A 12,313-nucleotide genomic window follows, 5' to 3' on the forward strand; every position below is an offset into this window, starting at 1 on the left:
AGGCCATCAGAAGGAAACCATTATCTGTGTTGGTTTTTCAGTCGCCATAAATATGTTATCACCATCCCAATCGAATCAGTTTGTAAATAAAAGTTCTAAATTTTTATGATTTTTGGTTGGTTCAATTGATTTCAATCTCCTTCCTCTTGGTCTGACTCAGTTTCAGCTTCTAATCACAGGTGTGATCTTTCCCTATCCACCTCTCCTATACTTTTTCTTCCTTCTTATTTCTCCTCCTTTCTACTCCAAGCAGATACCCTGTTGTTTCTCCCCAGTTTCAGCTTTCTAGCTGAGGTCATATCTTCAGTAATAGCTCATGGTTTGTCCTAAGACTTAGTAGCACAGTTCATGGTGACAAGGGGTGCCTAAGTGCTTAGGCGACAAGACGCACGCCCATGCATTGCTTAGGTGACCAAGGCACCCAAGTGTTATTTTTCATTTCCCCTCTTTTTTGACATTATTTAGCATGCTACAATATATATCTTATATCATAAAAAATTAACATAGAACTAGAAGACAGCAGAACTGAGGAAGCAAGCTATTGAAAGTTTGAAACAATCAAAACATACATTTGGTTTGTACTTTTCTTCGAAATGATCATTGTTCTGGTATACCTAGTCTCACATTTGGTTTATACTGTTCTTGGAAAATAATGCTCTTATCTACAAGTGATTAAACTTGGTGGAGGGCCAGTAAGGAGAAGAGGGGAACATGGTAGAACCCAGAGTTGTAGGGGGAAGAGAGAAGAAATCACATAAGAAGAGGGAGGGAGGGGAGAAGAGTGTACACACACATAGGCACACAGCCCCTAGGCTATTCAAACCATAAACTCAATTCATTCTTCAAATCTGTCTCCAACGATGGGGAATTACATCATATATAAAGAGAAATAAAAGACTCCTAAAAATAAAGACTAACTCAATAACTATGATACTAATTCAAATATGGAAACTAAGAACAATTGGGAAACCAAATATCCTAAGTAGCAAACTTCTAAAATAAACAGAATAAAATAAACTAAAAGACATTATTCCCCCAAATAACATTAATTCCAAAAATCATAGTTGTCACGGCAGTTAGGTGACCCAAGGCGGTGGAGAGGGTCAAAATTCAAGGCGACACCAACTAAGCGAACAAGGCGTCCAAGGCGCCCGCCTAGGCGGCCAAGGCACCCAAGTCGACCAAGGCGCCTAGATGCCTAGGCGTCGCCAAGGCGCCGCTTAGGCAATGCCTTGACAACTATGCCTAAAATCCTAGGAGATCCAAAATCTCAAACTGGACCCGGTTCATATTCGTCTGGATATCCAACTAGGTTTGGGTTAGTCTAAGGTAGTGTATCTGCATCAAAATTGCTCTCGATTTAGAGAAATGTTCTTGTTCTCTAATAAGTTTGATAGGTCCAATGATTTTATTTTTACATGAGACTTTTTGTATTAGGTAAAGCATAAAACCAGCTTTCTAACAAATCCAAGATTGCTTAAATCTGATTTATATTGAGGGATTTATGTTCTAGTCAAACCTTATTTGGTGTGTGTGAATGCTGTTTAAAATCGCCATCAATAGAAATAATTTTTTAGACATCAAAACGAAAAGATTATTTTACCGTTCTTTTGTTTTTTAGTGATGTTCTGGTATATAAAGATTTAAATACTTTTAAGATTAGAGAAAAACCCGAGCATTTGAAAGTTGAAAATTTCACCTACCGCCGAAAATATAGTTTTTGTTTCGAATTGGGGAGGTTGATTTCTATTTTTATTGGATTCAAATAGGGGTGTTTGCTTATTTATGAATAATATCTTAAGTAAGTGTAATACAAAAACATTTACTTAAATGATACTTGGCATAAATAAGTGCCAAATATGGTTTGATACCAATAAAACCAGTGCCTTGCACCAAGGCGACAGTCACCTAGACACCTTGACAACTATGCTTAGTAGATAGACTCTTGTTACTATTTTCTACTAAAATCTTATCGTGATTACCATTTATTCATCTCTAGTTTGACTGATTATATTACATGCCCCGTTTATGCAATTCTCTGGAACCAATCAATCGTATCCTCTAGATCCAATAAAATAAAACTTCTCTGATTAGGACTTGGTTATTAGGGCTGGGGGTCATATTGGGAAGTTTATACTGTTTGATTGAATTGCAAGGAGTTACAGTAGTAATTTCTCATATCCTGGTTCACCTTCTCTTGTTTTCTCAACTTTTGAAATTTCTAAAATATTTCTCTCTTAAATATGGCCACACTAGGTAGTGTTTAGTAATTACCAGGAAAACTGAATTTTCCTTAAAATTGCATTAATTCTAGATTTTTTTCAACTAATTCATCAAATTTCTTCAAAATGATCTTGATTTTAACTGTGCTTCCAGCCTCTGTGATCTTCTAGATTCTATTCTTGACTCTGGACCACACCAAAATAACTCATCCCAATAAAAATGCTTTCCAGGACACCAAACAATCCAACTTTTAATGCAGTTCTTCACTGCAGCTCACATCCTGCATTTCCCCTACCACCAAAATTAACCTTCAGGTCTCCAACAAATTTTGAGAGTTCTTCCAAGTTCTATAGTAAAATATCGTCAAAGAAAAGAAATTACCCCAAAGTATAAGAAAACCCAACTTGCTCCAGGAGGATACAAAATCTTGCCACCGCATGGAACCCTCCCAGTAAAGTCTTACACCCAAACACACATTAAGTAATTGCTACAAAGAATATCAATTCACCGTATGTCCTTGTTCGCTTAAATGATGAACTCATCCAGTCAATTTTAAGATCCTTTAAATTCATGAAGCAACTGCACCACTTGGCTTCCTCTCAGCAATTCTGGGACTTCAAGATACATTTTATATCTTATACTCATAGCACATAATTTCAATAGTGAATGACACAAATTAACATTGTTTCTTATATAAGCATAGTACTCTTACATGGGTAATTTCAAAGGGTTCTCCAAATTAAAGTAATATTGATCTATTTAGGACAATAATGACTCTTATCCATCAAAGTTATCATAGAGGCTCTGCTTTCATATAAATTGCTGTGGCAAAAAAAAAAAAATCAATCACTGTCAAAATTAAAATGTCAACTAACTGCTTTTAGACTGTAGGTTATATTAATTGATTAGCTATGTTGTCTTAAATTCACATGAATTCGACTATAAAGGAACTACATCACAACCAGCGGTTTGACATTAAAAAAAGAACAGACTGCCTCCAAGAAATGCAAATAAGTAGACTAAATCCCACATAGATACAGCCAACTACAAAAATAAACTTTGAGGAGATTCTTGTTGCTATCAAATCCCATAAAGCTCAGAAAGCTCCTGGCCCTGTTAGCCTTAGCTATGGCTTTTTCCTTGCTGCCTGAGATATTGTTAAAGATTATCTTGTCAAGGCAGTTAATAGATTCTTCTATCAGCCATTGAATATTAGTTTTATGAGATGCTTATATGCTTGTTCCCAAGCATGAGAGGGCTGAGTTGATTTCTTCTTTTCGCCCCATGTCTCTTTCTAATCTTCTCTATAAGTTCGTTGCAAAAATCATTGCTAACAGACTTAAGCAGGTTATTGATGCTTAGTTCACCATAATCAGGCTGCTTTTATTCCTGGTGAGAATATTGCAGATAACATCCTCTTATGTCATGGAATTCTTAGGGGGTTCGATAGGAAGAACCATCCTGCTTCTGTTCTTCTTAAGCTGGACATCCATAAGGCTTTTGACTCAATCAAATGGGACTATATTGACCATATTCTTTCTATGATAGAATTCCTGCCAAATTTCATCCATTGGATTCATTGTTGTACATCATCTACTCATTTCTATGTTTTGGTCAATGGATTCCCACAAGTTTTCTTTGAATCAAAGTTAGGGATTCGCCAGGAGTGTCCTATCTCTCCCCTGCTTTTCTTTGTTGCCATGGAGGGCCTTTCCAAACTTCTGATGGCTAAAACTAAGGGGAACACCATTCAGTCAATCCCTAAATGCAAGGCTTTGAAGATCACTCATCTTTTACTGACAACCTTATGATCTTCGATAAAGCCTTTCTTTCTTCTGTGTCTACAATTTTAAAAGCACTAAATTCTTTCTCTGCAATGTCTGGCCTCTCCATTAATCCTCATAAATCCCTGTTTTTTTTTTTTTTTGAAGAGTTTCTGAGGATCTAAAAGTACCATTGAGTGGAATTTTGGGGTTCCTTAAGGGTCATCTTCATGTGACCTACTTGGGTCTGCTATTAATCTCTTCGAAGCTTTCTCCCCATCACTCCTCTCCTATTCTTGATAGGCTTCAGAAGAGACTTCAGTTATGAAAGAGTAAATTACTCTCTTCTGAGGGTTGCCTTGAACTTATTAGGCAGTTATGCAAAATTCTTGTATTTCAAAGTATGGTGACCGAATCAGGTATGATGTTGGCTCTGATACGCTTACCAAGGTATCTTCCATTTTTTATGATGGTTCTTTGATTCCTGGACCGAGTAACTCTCAAAATCTCATTAAGGTTTGGAGTAAGCTTTCTAGTATTCTTTTGAGACCTAGAGGCAGTGGGGACTGGGGATCGGGTTCAGTGGGTTGCTAACAAATCCCCTAGAGTTCCCTAGTATAGGTTGGTTTGGTTTAGCTCTAACATCCCTAGAAAATGATTTACTATTTAGAGAGCTATGAATAATTCACTTCCTACTCAGAAGTTTCTTCTTCACAGAAATTTGACAATCCCTATTGTATTTGCTGGAAGTCTGGAACTCCTTGGAAAGTGTGGATCATCTTTTCTTCTCTTGTCCTTTCTCCAATTCTATCTGGAATAGTATTCTTAGAAAGTGTTGGTCCAATCCCAGAGTTATCCTTCCTTTTGATAAAGAATGGAAATGGATCTTGAAAACCTTTAATGACAAATCATCTTGCAATACTCTTGGTAAGTTGACTTTTAATGTTGTGATTCATCATATTTGATGGGAAAGAAATAAAAGAAGATGGCTACCCTTGCCGCATTCTATTGATAAAATTTGGGAAGCCATTAATTTTGAGATATGAAACAGAATTCTCCCAGATTGTTCTGTGTGCCCAGACACTATTCGAAATAGGCATCTCGCCTATTCTTGGATCTTCCTCTTATTTCTCGCCCCCCCCCCCCCCAAGTTGATGTATCATCTTTGGGTCATTGTTTCTTACCTCCCCTGGAATTTTGATGTATCCTCTCTTTTGCGAGTTGTTTCTCAACCCCCACCTTGGTTTTATTGTGTCATCCTTTTGATGGTTGTCCTATTTCATTTGTTCGTGATTCTGCCCTTGTCTAGCCTTTGTAGCTGATATGTTGTATTTGTTTTCTTCTTCTTTAATAATATAAGTTTCCATTCACCCAAAAGCAAAAAAACTTTGTCAAAAAATAAAAAAATTTCAAAATGACAGAAAAAACACCCAACACTTGGGTGCTAAATACATTTCTAATGCAGACCAACTATTTGTACAACATCTGTCTACAGTAATTGACATCTATCATCTTCAATTAAATATCCAACATTCATCCACAGCATAAAAATGAACACCCATTTGCAACTTTCAACATAAGACCATTAGAATCAACAAACAAGTAATAATGGACGGGGCCAATTCAACACATTAGATTCACATATTGTATCACATTATGAATACTCAGAGATCCACAGATACAGACAGCTTCAAAATAATAATCCACAATTCCACATATGAAAGGTCAAACAGAAATATTTACACATCACATTCTCAGAAAACCCACATAAAACACTAACCCATCCACCTTCATACCACTTCTTTGGCCGGAGCAGCAATTGGGTCTTCAGGGATCTTAACGTATCCCATCTTCTTCACATCATAGTCACTGAAACAATCACTATCATCACCATCTTCATCTTCACGCTCAGAATCATTGAATCCATACCTGTTGATGATAAGAGACCAAGCCAAGTACATAGTAGCAGAAGTCAAAGCACCACAGCCCACACCGAAGAGTAAAGAAACTAGAACGCTAAGAATGTCCTTGGTATGCTCACGAAGCGAACCAATACTAAAAGAACCAAAAAGGTACATAGGACGAACGATGTCAGGCTTGACGACATCATCGCGGTAGGAATGCTGAATCGGAAGTTGATCCCAAACTGGATGGTGAATAACGGGGCGATCATCATGGTCAATGAATTCGATGTTTTTCGGATTGAATTCCCTGATAACGCTGAAGATGGTGAAGAAACCAGAGGGGTTTGGGCCATTAGGGTTTCGGAAGTGTGGGGATTTGACGGAGGAGATGGTGAAGGAGATGAAAAGGGTATTGCAAGGGTGGAAGTGAATGCCTGGCCTTGAGTTGGCTCCAATGGCGAGGAGACTCAGAAAGATTGAAGCGATGAGGAGGAGACGAGAAGTTGTCGCCATTGGAGGGGATTTGGAGGAATGTATTTTCTTTCTCTCTGTCTCTCTCTCTCTCTCTCTAGCCTTATAATTAAGTCAACACAGTGACCAAACCGGCATGGACCAGTTTGCAGTATGGGTATCGATTAAAAACCCTTTACCGGTCCGGGACCGACCCCTCACAACTTTAACCCGACCGGATTGCTTATATAATTTGTCCGACTCGATCCAAGTCATTAGGATTGTATGTTTTTATGGAACCCAAACTAAATCAAATAATCGGTTTAGGATCAATAATGGTTCGTAATCTCGGATCAAATCAACCTATATAGGATCGGTATCGGTTGAGACCGATCCTGATCCGATACCAATCCAATTGTATGATCAAGGGTAAAAAGGTAATTAAAACTGGCTTTTTATTAAAAGATGATCAATTCTGAGACCGGTCCAATAAACAGATACCGAGATTACAAACCATGGGACCAATTAAAATCGAATGGAATAACCAGTAGGAGTCACTATTACTTTCTTGGGCCAAGTGTAGTCATATCATTAATTGGACCATTGAAACCACGGGCCTTAAATTCCAAATTATTGTATCATTTTATCATGGATTTAATATGGGCCATATAAATAGGTTAAACAAACACTCCCTGTTGGGCCTTAGTTAGTAGTCTGTTAGTTTTGGGGCCATAGTTGTCAAGGAATCGCCTAGACGCCCAGGTGTGAATCGTTATCCCCTCTATTTCTCTGCCCCCTCCAATTTCTCACACAGGATCGGAAATGACCACCTTACCCCTGCCCAAAAACACTATCGAGTAGTCGAGGTGGGGGCCAATCCCCCCTATTAGAGGAATTGGAGGTGCCCGTGAATTGGAGGTGATAATTCTAGGTCCAATAATTGTTGTACTTACTTACCGGACCACGTTGGGACACTTTCAGGCTATGCTCAAGCAACCAACAAAGAAATGGTTGTGGTGCCATGGGCCAATATTGGCCCGGAATAAAGTAGTATGGGCTGGGATGGAACTTGGCCCATACATTTCATGTTCTGGATATTCCTCCATGTCCCGGCTATTCACGGAACTTGAGAAGCAGATGAATAATCATCTGCTTCCGGAAGAAATCGAAGAATTTCTTGGGAATCCTACAAGATCAATTCGTTCTTTTTTCTCTGACAGATCAGAACTTCATCTGGATTCGATTCCTACTGAGAGGTCCACTAGAGATCAGAAATTGTTGAAGAAAGAACAAGATGTTTCTCAACAAAGGATCAACCTGAGATCATAGATCCTATTTTAGGGACCACTAAAAGCAATTACATTGTTCTTTCAACTTCTACAAGGTTGGACCAGGAGAGACAAAGCCAGCCCATGCAAAGGTCCCCTAATTGAATGAAGAACACACCAGAGTTTACTTTGGTCCCCCCCCCCCCACCCCCACCCCCACCCCCACCTAAGAAGAAATACCGGAAAGTCAATCTTAATAGTGCATAGGCCAGCCAGATTTTGGTGGGTTTTGGTCCAGTTATATATATGCAATGGCTCAGCCTTTCGCCTTCTCCAGAAGCTGGGGCAACAGAGCCATGCTTCATGGAGTTAAACTACCTCTGCAACTAATCTAGGGAAGGTGCTTTCTGAGGAGATTTCAGTTCCTTTGTTACTATAATCTCTCAAAGTAGTTCCAAAGACTCTCATTGGATTTTAAAAGCCGAACCAATGTCAAATAAGAAACGGGTGTGGTCCGGTCCGGTTCATTTTTTTTGGATTTGAATCAAGGTTAGTATTACAAAACAGGCCCAATAAAGATCAACCCAAACCCATCAACTCTTTGGATCCAGAAACCCATAAAAAAGAATAAAACTATCAATCATACCTTTATTTCCATTCTCTATTATAATCTTCTCAAAGGCAATGTAAGTCCTATTCGCTGTACATCCAATATCTGAGATGGGTATCCCCAAAAATCCCAGAAAAGAAAAAGGGAAGGGAAAAAGACACACACACACACTGTCTCTCTGTCTCTGTCTCTGTCTCTCTTTCTCTCTGAGCAATTACAATTTGTTCTGTTCAGAGACATGATGTGTTGGAAAGAAAGAAGACATGTTTTCTCTCTTAAAAGACCCCATCAAGAAGGAAATAAGAAATTCCCAAGAGATTCTTTCTTTTCCTTCTCTCATTGGGAAGAGAGAGTAAGAGGAGTAGTAGTAGTAGTAGGGTTCATACTGTATCTCCTCTTAAAGATGGCCTGACCAGGGGCCAATATGTTCAAAGGGTCAAAAGATGACTTTCGCGCCAAAAACTGTTGCCATTTTCCGCCAAAATGTTCCATCCATTGTTCTTTCTTGGTGTGGTGGGATAGGTATTGTTTAGCACCAATTCCAGCCGTAGGATCGGTAGCTATGTCGGTAATATTACGGTTTTGCCGGAGGTAGCCTTGTAGGCATTCTTGTGAGCAGCTGTTAGGGTTCGCCGACCGGAGAATTCCAACTATGTATAGTGTGTTCTCGCCGGAATCCGACTCCGGCAATACAGCCGACATGTTCAAATTCCACCTGCAGATTAAGGATCAAATTGTAAGGGAAATTTCCAATAAATAGGACAATCTTCAGATACTCCTAAATGGTAGTTGCTAAGAAATGTCCATTGAAATCACAAAGCATGAAAGCCCAAGTAGACCACAGGTGCAATACAATGTTTCTGGCAATTCCAAGTTCTAATTCAAACCCAAACCAACCATTGACCCAAACTAACCCAATCAAAGCCTATAACCAAGGTTTTAAAGACAGAATTGGACCGAATCGATCCCAAGAACCCTAGAATTGGCCCTCATATTCAAAAGTACAGCGATTCTAGGGTTTTTAGGAGTGAATAATCAGCCAAACCTGATCAGTTAGAATAAAAATCGGTCAATTTAAATCGATCGTGTTCTGATTTGCGATTCTTGAACCGAAACCCTAACTTATCACTGACTTGGGCCCTCCATGGGACAAACCTCCAAGAACAAAAAAGTAGGTAAGATCTTCTGATTTTATTTGAGATTTTTCTCTAGAAGTTATTGGGGTCAGTCAATACCATCTGATTTTCCAAGAGATCTCCTTAAATGGGACCCCCTAGCCCCTACCCATCACATGTCAAGTGCCATTCCTTACCTTGCCTACCAAGTCCACAAAAATATGGTTGTACTTTGGAAAAGATTTTAGTACCACATTATCAGTGAATCATCAGAAAATATAATCCATCCCTCCAGATCTGATTTTTGGTTTCTGAAAAAATATAGAACTTCAAGATCTTCTCCAGTCCTTAGTACCATTCTGTACAGTGTAACCTGTACTACTGTAAAATTGGTAGTACTCTATGGTTTCAGCCGTTGGATGGTCCAAAATGAATCTCAAAGAAATAACTTAAAGGTAAGAAAAGGGACATCAACAGGTGGTCCAACACTGCAACTGTTCCTAAAATTTTCCCCTTTCATGATTCATGAATTTCATCTTTTGGGGGTTCCCTTTCTTATGGGGTTTTTTTTAAAGGAGGGAAAAAATACAGTCAGAAATGGTGGATGCATGGTTTGAGGTATCGGTATCTGTATCAGATTGCCCGCCCGATTATCGTGCGATCTGTGTTGGTATCACTAGCCACCAATCCCAATTCCCAATATTATGCTGAGTGCTGACCAAGGAGATAACAGTCAGAAAAGTAGTCTAAAACCATGGATGGATGCCATTGTTTATGATAAAACTTCAGAAGCAAATTAATTAAACAAACAAGGAAATACTTCCCCCCTTCAATATATTTTAACTAGAAAGTAGTTTAAGTTTCCATGACCCAGTAAGCAAGAGCTCATATTAAACTAAAGAAAGAAGTTATAGGAAATAATTGACTTGAGAGAAAGAAAGAGAGAGAGTCTTACTTGTCCCTTGAGATTGGATATATGAGGATGGGGCCCTCAAAGGTACTTGGTGAGATGTTTTCCAACAGCAAATCTCTGAACTGGGCAATCCCTGACTTGGGCACAAACATGTTCAGCCATGGATGAGAGACATCCCAAAGCCCTATCTCTCTCAAACTTAATTCCTCCATTCTAACTCTATTGAGAAAATCAAAGTAAGACACCTCCACACTGTACTGAACTGATGGCATGAAGCTCAGTTTGCTAGATATCTCTTCAACAACCTGAAAAATCACAAGCACACCATTGCTCTGTTAATCTTATTTGCATTTCTCACATAACCAGAAATGAATGTTTCTTAATGGATGGAAAGTAAAGGGAAAGGGTGACAGAAGATTTCTTACTTGATCAAGATTGGTGTACTTGTCAGGCTTATCATTGACTGCAAATTCTATACAGTAGTAAACTTTAGAAGGATCTGATTTGAACTGTGGAATGGAAGCCAAATTTGCAGGAAAGGGAAAGGAAATGGAGGAGCCATGCAGTGAATCCTTATTTAAAACTATAAACCCTTCCAAATAATCAACCTTGCTTTCCATTTTAATCAATAGCTCTTGGTCCTTGGTGAAAATATCAAAATCATCATAGAAAGCTCTGACCCATTTCACCTGAGCACATTTTACAATCATAAAAAATTTATTACAAACACACAAAAAATAAACTTTTTTAATCAAAACTTGTAAAGGGCCACAAAGTATAAGAGAAAAGAACAATACTAGAAGGAGATGTTAAAGATGGAAACCCAAAACCCCATTTTATAAGCCAATAGATTGAATGTAAAAAAATACCAATGGAATGTTAAAAACTTACTTTCCGTGGAGCATCTTGGAGCAAGATCCTTGCACTTGTAATAATTCCAAATTGGCCAAGCCCACCTAGAATTCCATAGAAGAGCTCAGAATTTTTGGATGGTGAGCAGGTCACAATCTCTCCTGTTCCTGAAGTAAAGAATGATAGTACAAAGAAAATTAAACTCCTAACAAAACGAGTAAGAGACAGAGACAGAGAGAGAGAGAGGTTTACCTGTTACCACATCTAGCTGAAGGACATTACTAATCTGAGGGCCATATTTAAAGGTTTGCCCACTGATTCCAGCATTAGAAAGTGTCCCACCAATGGTAAGATAGAGATAATCAGTCCATGACCTTGGAGCAAGGCCCTCCTTCAAGGTTTCCTTCAAGAGGTCTATCCAAAGAGTTCCTCCACTCACATCAACATAAGAAGGACTACTCTCCCCATCAACTCGCTTTCTTATTTTGATAGAAGGAGGAAGTGAATCCATTTCAACAACAATGCCATTCAGGGCTTGAGCTTGGCCATTGATAGAGTGTCCAGCTCCTCTTGCTGCAACTGTAACTTTACTGAAAGAAGAACCAGAAAGAGAGTTGAGAAGGAGAGATATCTCTTTGGGAGATTGAGGCCTTAGAACTGCAGATGGGGAGTTGAAGTAGATTCTCCCAAAGTCCAGAGCTGCTGTGTCTGTAGACGGGAGAAGGTTCAAAGGACCAAAGTCCATTGGGCTTTGGATGAATTTAGAAGGGGATGAGAGAAGAATAAGAAGGATGAGAAAACTGATTCTGGTGTAGAACATAGAGAACTCCATCGAAACAAGTGGGAGGAGAGAATCTAAGATTCAAAACAGAGTAAGATATAGAAAAACCAGAAAGCTTCAAAACCCAGAAGCAAAACAAGCCAAAGAAGTCGACAAGACTAAATACTAACAGAGAACAGAAGAGGGGAAATAAATTAGAAATGAATGAGAAGCTATGGACTAGAAAGGAAAACAAAATGAATAGAAAACCCAAAACCCAAGAAGAAAAAAAGTAGTATTGTAATTTACAACCTGAGAAGAGGTGAAAAACAGGGATAAGATATAAAGATATATCGATTAAAAAGGAATAGTAGAGGAAGAAAAACTCAGCAAATAAGAAACTGTAAAAGAGAAAACAGCTGGGTTTTCTGCCATTTTATGAGGTACAGAGAAAA

General features: G+C 38.7%; 2 protein-coding genes across 2 annotated transcripts; both read right to left on the minus strand.

The window, feature by feature from the left end:
• Window positions 1–5,776: 5,776 nt before the first annotated feature.
• Window positions 5,777–6,403, minus strand: LOC122665861. The gene has a single exon (XM_043861995.1). It carries the CDS (start codon window positions 6,401–6,403, stop codon window positions 5,777–5,779), a length of 627 nt encoding a protein of 208 aa, XP_043717930.1.
• A 2,027-nt stretch (window positions 6,404–8,430) lies between these two features.
• On the minus strand, window positions 8,431–12,041 carry LOC122665182 (cytokinin dehydrogenase 3-like). The gene is made up of 5 exons (XM_043861263.1): window positions 11,351–12,041; window positions 11,138–11,265; window positions 10,672–10,935; window positions 10,289–10,551; window positions 8,431–8,933 (listed from the first exon to the last, which is right to left on the minus strand). The coding sequence occupies exons 1-5, from the start codon at window positions 11,928–11,930 to the stop codon at window positions 8,555–8,557; spliced, it is 1,614 nt and encodes a 537-aa protein (XP_043717198.1). The 5' UTR covers window positions 11,931–12,041; the 3' UTR covers window positions 8,431–8,554.
• Between the last annotated feature and the right edge of the window lie 272 nt (window positions 12,042–12,313).

This window comes from Telopea speciosissima, chromosome 6, assembly GCF_018873765.1.
Source record: "Telopea speciosissima isolate NSW1024214 ecotype Mountain lineage chromosome 6, Tspe_v1, whole genome shotgun sequence".
Classification (NCBI taxonomy): domain Eukaryota; kingdom Viridiplantae; phylum Streptophyta; class Magnoliopsida; order Proteales; family Proteaceae; genus Telopea; species Telopea speciosissima.